Here is a 15,187-nt window from a genome sequence, read left to right as displayed (position 1 = left end):
ATGCTAAGAGAGATTTCAGCAGGAACTAAAGTGCCCTCTGCAGAAACCAACTCCTTAGGGGTGTTAGCTAGGCAAGGAGGAGGTGTAGGAGCAAGGAGAACTGCATGGGCAGAGCCTCAGGAGGGGCACTGGGGAGAGATGAGGCTGGGGATTCCTTATTAGGGAGCTCACACGTATCCTGAAACCAACGGGGTGCCCGTGAGGGTCTTAAAGCAAAGGAGTGAAATCGCCACATTTGTCTAAGAAATAGCATTCTAGCAGCCAAGGGCCTGGGATGAGACTGGGGCAAAGAACCAATCTAAGGCACTTTTTTTTTTTCAAGATTTTATTTATTTATTTGACAGAGAGAGCACACACAAGCAGGGGGAACAGCAGAGGGAGCAGCAGCTGAGCAGGGAGCCCAATGCGGCGGGGCTGATCCTAGGACTCCGGGAGTGTGACCTGACCCGAAGGCAGAAATGCTTAACCAACTGAGCCACCTGGGCGCCCCTCTAAGGCGCTCTTATAGTAATCCAGGAGGAAGAGAAGTAGAGGGAGCTGATAAAGCGTCAGAAGGGAGAACTGGCTGGACTTGGTCCCTGTTTGCCTGTAGAACCGGCAAGTGGGACGCTCATAAGGCAACTGAATACACTGTGTGTATATGATCCAGAGTCAAATTTTTGTTCTTAGAGACTGAGATTTGGGAGTTGAATATGAAAAAGGTTGGGGACAGGCCCTGGGTACACCAGTATTTAAGAGGCAGGAGGTGGGGGTGCCTGGGTGGCTCAGTCGGTTGGTGTCTGCCTTGGGCTCAGGTCATGATCGGGGGTCCTGGGGTTGAGTGCTGCCTGCATCAGGCTCCCTACTCCGCGGGGAGCCTGTTTCTCCCTCTCCCTCTGCCTGCCACTCCCCTTGTTTGTGCTCCTTCTGTCTCTGTCAAATAAATAAATTGGAAAAAAAAAATAGGCAGGAGGTAAAAGAAGGACATACAAATGACAGTTGAGAAAGGGCAGCCAAAAAAGGAAGAGGGAGACCAGGGACCTGGACATGCGCAAAGTCGCCAGGGGCTGGTGGTGTCCCAAGCTGCCACTAGCTCAGATAAAGGAGCCAAGTGTCAGCGGGGATTCGGGCCAAGTGGTATCTGTAGAGCTCGTGGCAAGCGCTTTCAGGGCAACAGCTGGCCGGGAAGCCAGCATGGACGGGGTGGAGCAGATGAACGAGCAGTGAGCAGGTGGAAGACAGCTTCCTCTCAGAAACCGGAAGGAGGTAGTAGCCTGCCCTTTTATGTGGAGAGACCATGAACAAGGCAGCAGCACCCAGGGTTAAGAGGACATTTTGTCTGGGTTTTTTCTTTTCTTTTTAAGATTTTATTTATTTAAGAGAGAGAGAGGGAGTGCTAGAGAGTAGGGGGGCGCAGCAGGGAGAGGGAGAAGCAGGCTCCCCACTGAGGTGGACACTTTTGAAAAATCACAAGGCCTGAGGAAGAGGTACAAGGATAGACTTCTGAGTGACTTTAGGTATTCTCAGTACCCTCAGCATCAACAAGCGAGGGAGCTAGTAGGAAGTCTTAGGGCACAGTGCTGTGAGAAGGGCCCTGCAGGGGCAGGTGGGAGGGGAAGGGGGATAGGGAGGGGAGGGAGAGCATGTGTGCCGGAGTTCAGGCCCATTTCCTCTGGCTTGTCACCGAGAGAAGCAAGACATCAGTTGGGGCAGCCTTAAAATAGCTCCTGGAAACTGTTATTAAATTACCCCCAACAACTTCCCCTTTAGTTGATGAAATGTCTTTTTGGTATACCCCACTGTGCCTGTGCCTCCAGGGGACCTAAGGGACAGCAGTGTGCTGTGGAGAATCATAGAGCCATGGGCTCTCAGAACTTGGGACCATCAACAGGATGCCCATCTTTGTGGGGGAGAAACTGAGGCTGCTGTCCCTCCCCTTTTCCATGGTGTATGGGAAGGGAGTTTATAAAGGAATTATCTGAAAAATCTAAGGGATGGGGCACTTGACAGGCTCAGACAGTAGAGTGTGTGACTCTGGATGTCACACACACAAAAGAAAATTGAATAATAACAATAATACCAAAATAGGGTACCACCCAAACAAAGCATCTTGTTTGTTTGTTGTATTGTTGACAGATTTGCTATTAGCTTCCCTCTTGGCTATTTTGTACTCCAGTCCCAGAGAATCCTTTAAATTGTTTAGAATCTCCGCTCTTCCTCGAACAGGCTAGGTCCTGGTAACTTAAGCACAGGTCTTATAAGGAAATCAGCAGGGACTCCTGGGGGGGCTCAGTGGGTTAAGTGTCCGACTCTTGAATTCCGCTCAGGTCGTGATCTCACGGTCCTAGGACCAAGTCCCAGCTGAGGCTCTGACCTCCTTGGAGAGTCATCTTGGGATTCTCTCTCTCTCTCTCTCCCTCCACCCCTCTCTGCACTTGCGCTCTCTCTCTCTCTTTAAAAATAAATGAATCAACAGATCAGCCCCAAATGGAGCAGCAGGGTCTTTCCCCTGCAGTCTGACAAGCTTCTGTCCTGCACAGGGTTCATTCCACAGATGGGACCCTCCCGTAAGGGGCGCACTCGGGTGCGATGTCCTCCGAGGCTGCTGTCGCGGAGCCGGCACTCCTCCTGGGAGCGGGGTCTCAGGATATCGCCCCTGAACCCAGAACCAGGAGTGTGGGCTCAGGAGATTGTTTGGTCCTAGGTTCCTTCTGACCAAGGGGACATGGCTCTGAAGATGATGAGGATGGTGACTCAGCAGGAGTAGGACGGACTGGCGGTGAGTTGCTCCACCCCGGAGCATGGGAGGCAGAGCCAGGACCCTGACGCTGTAGGAGGCACCGGCCTCCTGCCCGTCTCCCACGGAACCCCGCCTGCCTGTCAGTGTGAAGGTTCCCACCCGCGTCTCCTGAGAACACACTCGCTGTCTCCGCGGCAACTTGGAAATCATTTCTGCTTCTGAAGAACTCCCATTTTTTCCCCGATGGATTTGTTTTAATCAAAATGAAGCGTTGAAATAGGTTTGACATTTTGGCATTACAAAATGATGTGATTTATGGAGAAAAAAAAGAAATACAAGTAAATAGAATAAACACCCTTTCAATCTCTTCCCTGGGACAAGCTCGGTTACCCTTTTACTGTCCAGCCTTGTAAGTCTTTTTTTTTTTTTTTTTGCCATATATGCATATATATTTTTTACAGAAATGGAATCATTACTGTATGTTGTCTGACTACCTGGCACACATACCAATTGTCCTATCACCTCTTCATGTCAATAAATGTTCTCTTGTGACATTTTTAATAGCTGCTGAGCATTCCATTTCATGGATGTACCATGAGGCACAACGGTTTCATGTGAGCAGCGCCTGTGTGTCTGCTAGAGACAGTGCTCCGGTGATTCATCTTGACAGTTATATTTTTATACATATCCTCCTTATTTTCGTATGGTAGATTCCTAAAGGCACAATGGTTTAGTCAAAGAACTGTAACTTCTCTTTTTAAAATGAAAATGATGTCTTTAACTTAAAAGTCAGGATTTTCAAGTTTTCATCTGCAGCTCATGGTCTGCAGAAGGGAGGTCATAGCCTCTGTGACAACCCTGAAAAAAACACTCTGTCTTGTGGTTGTGGGGCGGAGATACTGAAAACCAAACCCAGAGCCTTCCTGTGGAACAGAGTGTTAATAGCGGGTTATGCATTTGAAACTAATAATGTGCTATATATTAGCTAATTTAATTTAAATTAGAAAAAAAGAAATAGTGGGTTAAGTCTACATGACCCTCCCCGGGGCTCGGACCTGAGATTAACGCAGGGCTGCTGGGGCAGGGCTACCCTGCACTTAACCATGTTTTGCTGTTGGGAAGAAAGCACTCCTGTGTACCCTTGGACATGGAAGAACGTGACAGGCTTATGCTGGGTCCCACTGGACCCAACCAGTGCATATTCTCCAGCTGCTTTTGCTGGGTCCTTTGCTGGAAGAAAAGGTAGCTGTGAGTATACTTACTGAATCTTGTGAGTCCTTCTGGCACTGAATTACAACACAGTTGAATTCCCAACCTCATAGGATCACTTTCATAGAAGTTAGGGTGTTAGGGGGCACCTGGCTGGCTCGGTTAGTCATGTATGAGATTTTGGATCTCAGGGTCCTAAGTTCAAGCCCCATGCTGGGCATGGAGCCTACTTTAAAAAAAAAAAGAAAAAAAGAGGAAAAGAAATCAGGGTTCAAATCTGAGTTTGAACATTAGGATGTGCACATGGGCAGATTCCAGTGAAGCTAGAGACCTCTGACCTTTTTTTTGCCACTAGACGCAGCCCTTCCATCCCAGCCTGAGGAAATGAATCTTCTCCTGCCTTAAGATCCTATCACCAGGGGCACCTGCGTGGCTCAGTGGGTTAAAGCCTCTGTCTTCGGCTCGGGTCATGATCCCAGGGTCCTGGGATCGAGCCCCGCATCGGGCTCTCTGCTTGGTGGGGAGCCTGCTTCCTCCTCTCTGCCTCTGCCTGCCTCTCTGCCTACTTGTGATCTCTGCCTGTCAAATAAATAAATAAAATCTTTAAAAAAAAAAAAAAAAGATCCTATCACCAATTCCACAATGCCCAAAGCCCTCCTCCTGCTACATTACATTCTCTCTCAACCCACAGCCATGCCTCCATGGGAAATTCCCTGTGATCAGTTCATGTGGGAAGGAAGTCTGGGGCTTCATTTACAGATCGTTCTGCAAGGTTGGTGGGCACGCATCACCTGGGAGTGGACGGGGTGGAAGTCCTCCCAGTGGACAGAACTTGGAACAAGGTACCTGATTGTTCATGTTGCCAGAAAGGAGAGATGGTCAGAAGAAAGGGTCCACACCAAGGCATCATTAGGCTGAGTAGCTGGACTTGGAGTGCACACAACTGAAAAATCACAAGGCCTGAGGAAGAGGTACGAGGATAGACTTCTGAGTGGCCCGTTATGAAGCTAACTTGTGTTCCATGTGAATGCTCACCAAAAGGTAGAGGAAGATCTTTAATAATCAGACGGCGAGAATCGCCCGTTCCATGGACATGGAACAGCCTCTTTCCCCAGCAACACCTGTGGACTCAGTGCCAACCGAAGTGGCCATAGTGACAGCAGTGGACTTGTGCTCACCACGACTGACCTGGCTACAGCCGCTGCTGAGTGCCTCAACTGCCAGCGCGAGGGACAACGCTGAGCCCCTGACACGGTGCCCGTGCCCGGAGGGATCAGCCAGCTACCCGCTGTTAGGTTGATTACATGGGACCACTTTCATTACGAAAAGGGCAGCGGGTTGATCTTACTGGAATTGACACTTGCTGTGGACATAGATACGCCTTCTCTGCCCACAACGCCTCTGCCAAAACTGCCATCTGTGGCTTTAGAGAATGGGTCATCCGCCATCATGGTATTCGCAGCACACGAAATACAGAAGTGGGTTCATGCTCTTGGCATTTACTAGTTTGACCATGTTCCCCCACCACCCTGAAGCAACTGCCCTGACGCGTGGTTGAGTGAGTAACCACGGTACCAGCTAGGTGGGGATCCCTCGCAGGGCTGAGGCCGCGTTCTTCAGCATGTGGTACATGCTGTCTGTCGGCATCGTGCTTCTCCCGCACCTTGGATCTGGGAGTCTGGGAATCAAGGCACAGAAATGAGAGTTGCTCCTCTCCCTATCGGCCCTGTTGATCCAGTAGTCAAATTTTTGCTTCTCATTCCTACAGCTTGAGCCTCTACTGGTCTAGAAGTCTTAATTATAAAGGGAGAAATGCTTTCACCAGGACACACAGCAAAGATTGCCTTGAAGTGGAGTTGGAAGCTGCCTTCTGGTGTCTTTGGGCACTGAATAAACAGGCAAAGGACAGGCTGGAGTGACTGATCCTGACTATCAAAGGGAAATTGGGTTGTTACTACACAGTAGGGATAATGAGGGAGAATGCCAGAGATCCTTTGCAGTACCTTATAGTACTCCCATAGCCTCTGACTCAAGTCAAAGGAAAACAGTAATAACCCAATTTATACTGGTAATGGCCCACACCTTCCACAAAGGTTTGGATCATTCCTCCAGGTGAGGAACTATGATGAACCGAGGTGCTTGCTGAGGACAAAGGAATAAGGAATAAGTGGTGAATGATGGTAGTTACAAACACGAGCCGTGACTTCATGACCTGTTGTAGAAAAGACTGTAATAGTATGAGTATTTCTCCATTATGGTGATGTGAACATATTTTAATAAATATTAACCAAATTTTTTAAATCTCTCAATCCTTTATCTTCTAATTTAAGATGTGCTAATAATAAATAACGCTCTGTTTAAGTATTTAAGTATCAAGATGTCAAAAAAGGAGTATGAACCAGCTCAGAAAAGAATGCCCATTCTCCAGAGACAAACCAGGGACTCTGGTGCTGTTCTGGGGAGAAGGTCAGTGTGGTTTTGGCCGTATGGGGGATATTGTGTTGTGTTATATACAAGTGTGGTTCTGGACTGTCTTTATTTGGCGAATAAGTGTGGTTTAAGGCAACATGTCCAGGTGCCAAGTTGAAAAGGGATGGACCGTGGGGTCTTTGTAATGTTTCCACTTGCCGAGGCCAAATTATATTTTTCCAGAACTATTTTTCCTGTATGTTTTTTATTAGAACAGCCCACAAGACTAGAGATTCTCATGGAGATTTGGAGGCTGGAAATGAGACAGCAGCCAATTTTAGCTCAAAGTGCTGTCATTTCTCTGCCGCCTCAGCCCCTCCCCAGCCAGGCCCGCTACGGCTTCACATTCCCTTGGATCCTCCTGGAGCGTCTCTGCCTCTTGGGCCAGGTGAGTGTGCTTAGCTCTGATGACACGAGTTTCTGTCCCAGGGACTGTCCTCATGGACTCCAGCTCACCGGATCCAGAGTGCTCTTGTCCTTTCTCTACTTTACCGTCCCTTCCTGACTGGTAGCCCTGTGTCCCTCAATCCCCAGCATCACATTGTGAAAGCTGCCTACCCAGCTCCCACACTGCATGAGTCAAATCCCCACACACGCATGCACACACACATACATGCGCGTGTGCACGCACACGGTTCCACTTCTCTGGTCGAATCCTGACTGATTCCATAAGTTAGATTCAGAGTTCCCACAGCTGGAATCTGCACGTGTGAGAATGCCTTTCTGTTCTGTCCGTGTGAGCAGCAGCTTAATGGGATGCGGAACCCTGGGTCACATCTCGCCTTCGTTGTTGGCATCAGCTGTTGCTGAGAAATTTGAAACCAACTTGACTTTGGGTTTTGGGTTTTTTTGTTTTGTTTTTGCTTTTTACTTTTGTAAACGGTTAATTTTGATACCTGGATGCTGGACACTTCTTTGTTTAATCTTGTAGATTGGTAACTTTAGATGGTACACTGATGTGTATAGTTTTTAATTAGTTTTGCCTGATATGTAGTGAGCTTTTTTGTTTTTTGTGTTTTTTGTTTTGTTTTGGTTTTTTGAGAGAGTGAAGGGAGAGGGGCAGCGGGAGAGGGAGTGAAAGAGTCTCAAGCAATCTCTATGCTAAGCACAGATCCCTACAGGGAGCGTGATCTCACAGCCCTGAGATCATGACCCGAGCCAAAATCAAGAATCTGATGCTTAACCAACTGAGCCACCCTGGCGTCCCCATTCTGGGTACTTTTAATGGAGACTGCCATCAGCAGGTTACTACCTGCTAACATGGTGCTAATCATTTTGTAACTTATAGATGTATCAGATCAATACAGTGTACACCTAGAACTCACACACTGTGTTAATTATATCTCAAAAAGAGCTGGGAAAGAGGCCCCTTGCGTGGCTCCGTTGGTTGAGTGACTGCCTTTGCCTCAGGTCATGATCCTGGAGTCCCGGGATCGAGTCCCGCATTGGGCTCCCTGCTCAGCGGGGAGTCTGCTTCTCCCTCTGACCCTCTCCCCTCTCATGCTCTCTCTCTCACTCTCTCGCTATCAAGTAAATAAATAAAATCTTAAAAAAAAAAAAAGAGCTGGGAAAAACAAGACTACATTAACATCTCTACTTCAATTCCTGGTAAACTCTGGCCAACTTTTTGGGTCATTTTTTCTTTTAAAGTTCGTTTTTTTTAAAGATTTTATTTCTTTGAGCCAGAGAGAGAGCACAAGCAGGGGGAGCAACAGAAGGAGAAGGAGAAGCAGGCTCCCCGCTGAGCAGGGATCCCAATGTGGGGCTCGATCCCAAAGCCTGGCATCACGACCTGAGCCAAAGACAGACACTCAACCAACTGAGCAACCCAGGCACTCCTACTTTGAGTCCTGTCTACACCCAACCTGTGGTTTGAGCTCACAATCCTGAGATCAAGAGTTGTACGCTCTTCCAACTGAGCCAGCCAGGTGCCCCAAATTTGGTCAAGTTTTGACATTTCTAAAGCGCTTTTTTTTCTGTAATTATCTTTCTCCTTTTTTCCCTCGGTTATGGCAGCGGCTGTTTCACCTTTGACCGAAGTCTCCTTGTCTGCTTCTCCGTTTCCTATTTCCTGGACTCTGTGTTTGCTCTAATCTCCTTGAGACCGAACAAAGTATTTAGACTTTCCTAGTACAAACCTTCAAAAGAATGTTCCTCATGTATCTTTCGTATCTCGCATTAACTTCTTGAGTGTCAGTTTCTGTGAGTGTTTCTCATGTTCACATTTCCTTTTTGGTGCCTCCATCTGTTTGAATGAGGTTATGGGAATCCTCTAATTCCCCATCCAGTTCATCTGGTTATTTCTTAGATTTTCCACTTAGTTCTTATCCAGGAAAATTGGATATTGTGGATCTATGTGACCCATTTAGTGTTTCTGCTGCCTGAGGGAAGTGGATGCTCACTGGTTGGGCAGTAATTACTGGAAACATATTCCTTGTTGCCTACTAATGGCAGAAACACTCAGATTTCATTGTGTTTCCTGCTGCAGGATGGACCAACCACTTCGGTAAAGAAGCGAAGTCAGGAGAGACTTAGGGACTTATTTGCTGGGTGTATTAGTTCTGTATTGCTGCATAATAAATTATCCATAGACTGTGACTTGTATTATCTGATAGCTTGTGTGGGTCAAGAACCTGGGTATGGCTTAGCTGGGTCCTATGCTTGAGGGTCTCTCACGAGGCTGCCAGCAAGGTGTTGGCCGGGCCTTCCATTAAGACCTTGAGACAGCAGTGGGGAAGCACCTGCTTCCAAGCTCACTCAGGAGGTTGTCGGTGAGATTCAGTTCCTCCTGGCCTGTTGGACTGAGGGCCTCCCCCAGTTACTTGCCCTGGGAACCTCTCTCTAGGGCAGCTCACGGTGCAGCAGCTTGCTTCATCGGAGCAAGCAAGAGAGGAGTCAGAGTGCGGGCAAGATCAAGATCATCGTCTTGTATAGCTGGTCTCGACAGTCCAGCTCATCACAAGCATGCACTCGGGTGCAAGCTCAGGTCAGCAGGTCCAGCCCACACTGCAGCAGAGGGCATTACAGAAGAGCACGGGTGCCAGGCGCTGGACTATTGTCGGGAATCATTTAGAAGCTGGCTGTCATGGTGGGTCGACACTGCGTCTTCTCATACTTGCTTCTGTTGTTCTTCACCTCAGATCGCTTCTTGTCAGGATCAGGGTCCATGGAGAAAGCATGGTGATGTGTGGCCTTGCAGGCTCTCCTCATACCCCTCACTCCCCACACTCCTGTGGTGGAAGAGTGAGCTCACTAGGCTGTTTTCCGTCTGTCCTGACACCTGCTGGACTCACAGTCCATCTCACAGGTGGGAGGAATAGTAGTGTGACCCTTAGGAATTGCTTCCACTCACTTTGCACCACACTGCATTCCTGCCGTGAAGGGCGGAGCTGTGTCTCACGCCTGCTCCTCCGCTGATGGTTTGGTCCAGATCAACAACAGATAACACGATACCCGTTCATAGCCCTTGAACATTTATTCTATAGCAGATGCTTTGTGTGGATTTTCACATCTAATTCCCCCAGGCTTCTGAAGTGAAGTACAATAATTTGGTGCCATTTTAAAGAAGAAAATACCTAGGCTTGAATAGATCACATCACCTGGCCGAGATCCCACGGCTGTGAGTGGCAACTCCCAAATGTAAATGTGGAACAACCGTGTAAAGTTTCAAATACTCTCCAACACACTCATTGCCGGGGGTTTGGTCCCAGAGAGAGGGTGCTTTAGGTTACTCTGTTTTCAACCAAATTCATTTTGTGAACTTGCTTCATTAGTGATTACAGTGTCAGATTTGGATTCAGATTCAACCTTTTTCTGGCAAGCACCATCCTAAGCAGTTTTCCCTTTTTGTTCTCCTAAGATAGAGATTTAATTATGTCTAGTTTACAGATGAAGAAACTGAGATCCAGAGGTCACACAGTCCATGAGGGGCAGAATAAGGAAACCAACCCTTTGTATTTCCTACAATGATTTTCTCCTTATTTTGCTTCTTTGTCCATTTAGTGCATTTTTAAAAAGATTTTATTTATTTGAGAGCGAGAGTGAGAGAGAGCATGAGTAGGGGTAAGGGGCAGAGCAGGCTTCCTGCTGAGCAAGGAGCTTGACGCGTGGCTTGATCCCAGCACCCCGTGATCATGACCTGAGCCGAAGGCAGATGTTTATCAGGCTGAGCGACCCAGGCACCCCTAATGCATTTTGACTTTAGGCTCATCCCTTCAGATATGCTTCTCCAATGCTTTCTCATGGCCTTATGTTCAAAACCACAATCCTTAAGTAAACCCAGAAGACCTAACAGAATCATCCTCTTCAGTCTCGTTTTGTCTCTCTACCCCCAGCTCTTTGCACTGCAGCATATTAGAAGATGGGTTTGTGGGAGGACCCTGTAAATTGTATTCTTCTTCCCTACCCACATTCTGAAACAATTGAAAACAAACAAACAAAAAAACAAAGTCAGCAGGTAAGAAGACTGAAATAGATAGGAGGACATAGCTCAGTGTTTGAATCAAAGTCTACTTGCTACCTCACAGTCCCCACTCTTGACCTTGGACCAGCCCATCTCAGGAAAAGGTGGCATGTGTAGAGCAGACACCACCTCCCACTCATCCCAGTAGAGAGAGAAAAAGAAAAACCAAATCCTGAGATCCAGGACCTATGCCTGACTGGATCTACCCAGTCAAGAAATGGAGACCAGTGTGTGTACCCCACTGTGACGCACCGTGGCTCAACTCTTCCAACCTCCAGCCCACCGTCAAAGGCTCCTTTCTGACGACAGAGTTCAGAAAGCCAAAAACTGTAGTCACAGGCTCCTTTGTAGCAAGGCTTCTGGTTGGAAATGGGTGCAGATTTGATGGCAGCTCCTTTTGATTTGTTGTTGCCGCCAAGGCATTGTGTGAAGACATGAGACTTTTCTGCAGCGACCTTCCAGCACCCATTTTTGGCATGTAACAACAGGCTGTTGTGGCAGTGTCTTGACTAAGGTGTCCGGGTCCCCGACTTGCAGCTTTGGAGGTCTGTGTTCAGTCAGCAGCCAGCAGAGGGCTGGGAAGTAGTAGCTCCACTCGTGGGCCATTTCTTCTGGGCTTTTGGAGTCTCCCATGGAGACCTTATTCTTGAGCCCCTCTTCCCCTCCTTCCAGTCTTTCCAATGACGAAAGCAAGGATACCTGGTCAACCCCTTTCTACCCAAAACACTGAGAGAGCTTTCTGTTTCCTGCACTAAACTTTGAATGATACCATAGCGTCAGGGCCCGACAGGTAGCTTTTCAGACTCTCACAGGAGCGCCTGCCATTAACTAAGGCTTCGAATTTCAAGGCTTCCCTCTCAAAGACATCCATCTCCAATAACCCACTGCTGGTGACACATGCAGACGGCATGTGCCAGGCCGTCCCGTCCATGACATTCCCCTTCTAGAGCCCCCTGGGTGACCTACATACCTGGCCCCGTGAGGGACCCTGCCTTTCCCTTCCTGTGCTCTAATTCTCACTCTTATGGTTTTTTTTTTAAGTTTTTCCTTTTCTTTTTTCCACCAAGATATAATTGATGTGCAGTTTTGTGTAAGCTCTAGGCATACGACATGTTCATTTGATACATTTATATATCACACTATGCAACGTTAACCAACACTTCTGTCATGTCACATAATTTTGTGTGTGTGTGGTGAAAACAGTTAAGATCTATGTTTCTCAGCCACTTTAAACTTTATAGTACAATTGACTGTAATTGCCATGCACTGCATTAGAACTTCAAAACTTTGCTTTAAATTCACCAGTGAAGAGTGAACTCGTGAAACCCTCCGCCCCCATCCTCAAGCCCGAAAAGGCAGAATCCCAGGTCTGCTGCACTCTCTTTACCCCTGACCTCCGAGCATGGTCCTGAGGCCACTGTGTCCTCTCCAGGGCTTGTGTGAGTAATAAACCTGGTTTTGTTAAGGTTCCCTGTAGGTCGTGGGAGGTGTGTCTTGCAGCCTGGCTGCCAGGTGGCCTCCAGCAGGAGGAGGGGAGGCCCGCAGCAGGAGTAGGGGTCCAGGGGAGTGCCCCCAGGCATTCCTAGCTGCTGGCCTCACATCACCCAGACCATCGCAAAACAGATCCCCATCAAATAACTCACCCTTCCACCCTGGGGAGGACTAAGGGAGGGCCAGAGGCCAGGAGTCTTCAGGGAAGACTTAAAACCAGAACTAGGGAAGAGGCATTTCTCCTCCTCACCCCAGCACTCAGCACTGCAACGGTCACGTGCCTTCTTGCCGAACCACCTCCTGCCCCTCCCCACCTGGCTGCTTCCTTCCTTCCCTTTCAGGTCTCAGCAGAAACAGAACCCCCTCCCAGAAGCCTTCTCTGGTCCCCCAGACTAGGTTAAGAGTCCCCTCCCTTGCCTTCCTAGCACTCTCCCTGTACTCTGTAATCCTCAGGCTTCTTGTGATGATGTCCTGGTGTCCCCGGTACAGGGCAGGCCTTCCCTGTTCATTAGATGGCTGGCTGACTGGCATTCCAGGGCAGGGACCGAGGAAGGAGCTCACGGACCTCCTCCAGATTGTGAAGTGTGGCCTCCGAGCTGCATTCTTGGCCCCCTGGAGTTGGCTCTGTTGCAGGCTTCGACCTACCTCACTTGCTTTGGCTGGGATTTCAACATTCCATGACGACACCCACTTTTTGCCTCATCTGTTTATGAAAATGTGCCACATTTCCTCCTTCCAGAAACTTGGGCTCCTTACATGTGCCACTTTTTTTTCCAGTTCTCGTGGCAGATGAGGTTCCCCGTGGTGGGATCCTTGGGAGCAGTGACTTCAGCGACAGCAAGAAGAAAGGCATTTCTCACATGGAACTGCGCTGTGACTTAGGGCTCCCGCTGCTAGGTGGGACATTACGAGGTCCATATCCATGCAGGGGTGTAGATAACAGGTTGTAGGTTGTGTAAGGACCTATTTAGAAACTGTCCCTGCTCCCCTTCCCCCAGGGGATTTACTTGGAGACAAGTCCCGGAAACCAGCTACAGGTAACAAAGCCCAGATACAAGGGTGGGTCAGGCCAGGTGGACACATCTGATCAGTGGGGGGGGATGCATACTGTCTCCCTGGTTACCAAGGAGTATGGGCCCCGCCCTTTGGGAGCCTTTTTTGGCGCCAATCCCAATCAAGGTGTAATAGGCTGGTTCAAGCGTCTACTAGGGTAAATTGTAACTCAATTGGTCACCTAGCATCACTGTGGAGTTTCCTGTGTGTGTTACAATCTCATTGGTCACCTGTGCGTGGCCAGGCCTGACCGCATGGCCTTTGCCCTTAAAAACTAGACTGTGAAACAGAGAAGGGTCGCGATCTCTTGTAAGAGGTGGGTCCCCGAAAGTTCGGTTAGATTCTTGATGCTTGGCGCAAAATAAAGCTTTGCTTGACCTTCGCTTTGTATCAGTCTCGCTCCTTTAATCACAGACCCATTATTGGGGCATAACAGGTTGAATGTGCCAGAACTAAAAGCTTTCTCTGCCTTAAAATGAGTTTGTCTTACATCTTAGAAAACTTCAACTACCTGGATAGGTAGGTCCTCTCTGACTTCCCCTCCATGTCGTACCCAGATCACTAAGACTCTCTGTCACCTGGGGCAGCTTCTGATGAAGGACTGACTCCCTGCAATCACCATTATCCATTTCCCCCAGCGGGCTGTAGAGCACTTCAGGGGAACAGAAGTTGTCGTACTCGTCTCTGTATCCCAAGTCCCTGGATACAAAGAACACTAGATATATCTGTGCTGAACTGAATTGTCAGCATCATGTTGGAGCATGGAGCCTATGGAAGAAAGGGAGAAATACGTGTCCAGTGTCATTTGGGACTTTGGCGATGTCAGATTTCTCGTCGCCATGCAGTCCATCCCAGACACCGACGGCCATCTTTACGAGAAACCACATACCTCCTCTTCCACCCATCTCTCAGGATACCCTCCTGCCAGGTGCGCCTTCTTTGTATCACCTGGAGAGCTGTTCCTGTTTGATCTTTAGCATGACCTGATATGGGAAACAAAGACAGAAAGAAATGTAGATAAAATGAAATGTCCTTATAACCTGTAGCCCTCGGACAAATACTTGAGGCAGACAGAGTAGAACTACTTCCTCCAGGGAACTGCCAACCATCTTAACTTGAATGCCTTGCTGGAGGGATAAAACAACCTTAGCCAGACCTCCCAAGTCAGTTGAATCTTCTTTAGCATATCAAAGTCCTTCCAGAGCTTCCCTTTGTCTTACTTCCCCAACCCCAAAGTCTATAATCAGTTGCTCCCCACAGTCCTAGAGCAACCTCTCTTTCTGCCCACTGGTCCTGTTCTATAAAACCACCTTTTTGCACCAAAGATGTCTCAAGAATTCTTTCTTGGCCGTTGGTCCCGTGCCCCAGCAACACTGCAAACCCCATCAACCTAACTGGGAACCAAACCTGGTTGCATCGTTTCCATTATCTCATTAGGGTCTTGAGGAATTGTTTCTTGACTTGTCCCGTCGTCCAGGAGATATGTAGGACTCTGATCAGGTCATCAGCAGACACTTTGGTGTTTTATTAAGTGAAACAAGTTTCTTATGATTGTTTTTTTCTTAAAAATGTTTGACCTTGAAATAATTTTGCAAAAAGTAAAAATTTGCCCTTCCTGCCTTATCGTATTAAAATTTCATATCTGACTGCCATACCGTGCTAACAACTAACATTGACTGAGCACTTGCCCCATATGAAATGCTGGCCAAGTGTTTACAGGCATTATTTGTCTTATTTATTCCCCGACCTCATGAACTGGACACCTTAAAAAAAATTGTCCCATT

General features: G+C 48.1%; 1 protein-coding gene and 1 pseudogene across 1 annotated transcript in view; both read left to right on the top strand.

Moving 5' to 3' along the window:
- Positions 1-3,282, top strand: part of SCPEP1 (serine carboxypeptidase 1) — a 31,796-nt gene extending 28,514 nt beyond the window's left edge. The window contains exon 13 of the mRNA XM_032872000.1: positions 2,684-3,282. Within this exon, the coding sequence (XP_032727891.1) occupies positions 2,684-2,746 (63 nt within the window). The 3' untranslated portion in view covers positions 2,747-3,282. The remainder of the gene's footprint in view (positions 1-2,683) is intronic.
- Positions 3,283-6,305: 3,023 nt separating this feature from the next.
- On the top strand, positions 6,306-14,122 carry LOC116876049 (annotated as a pseudogene).
- The last annotated feature ends 1,065 nt before the right edge of the window (positions 14,123-15,187 follow it).

Source organism: Lontra canadensis, unplaced genomic scaffold (genome assembly GCF_010015895.1).
Source record: "Lontra canadensis isolate GAN:19392208 unplaced genomic scaffold, GSC_riverotter_1.0 scaffold43, whole genome shotgun sequence".
Taxonomy (NCBI): domain Eukaryota; kingdom Metazoa; phylum Chordata; class Mammalia; order Carnivora; family Mustelidae; genus Lontra; species Lontra canadensis.
This window is presented reverse-complemented; position numbering and strand designations above follow the sequence as displayed.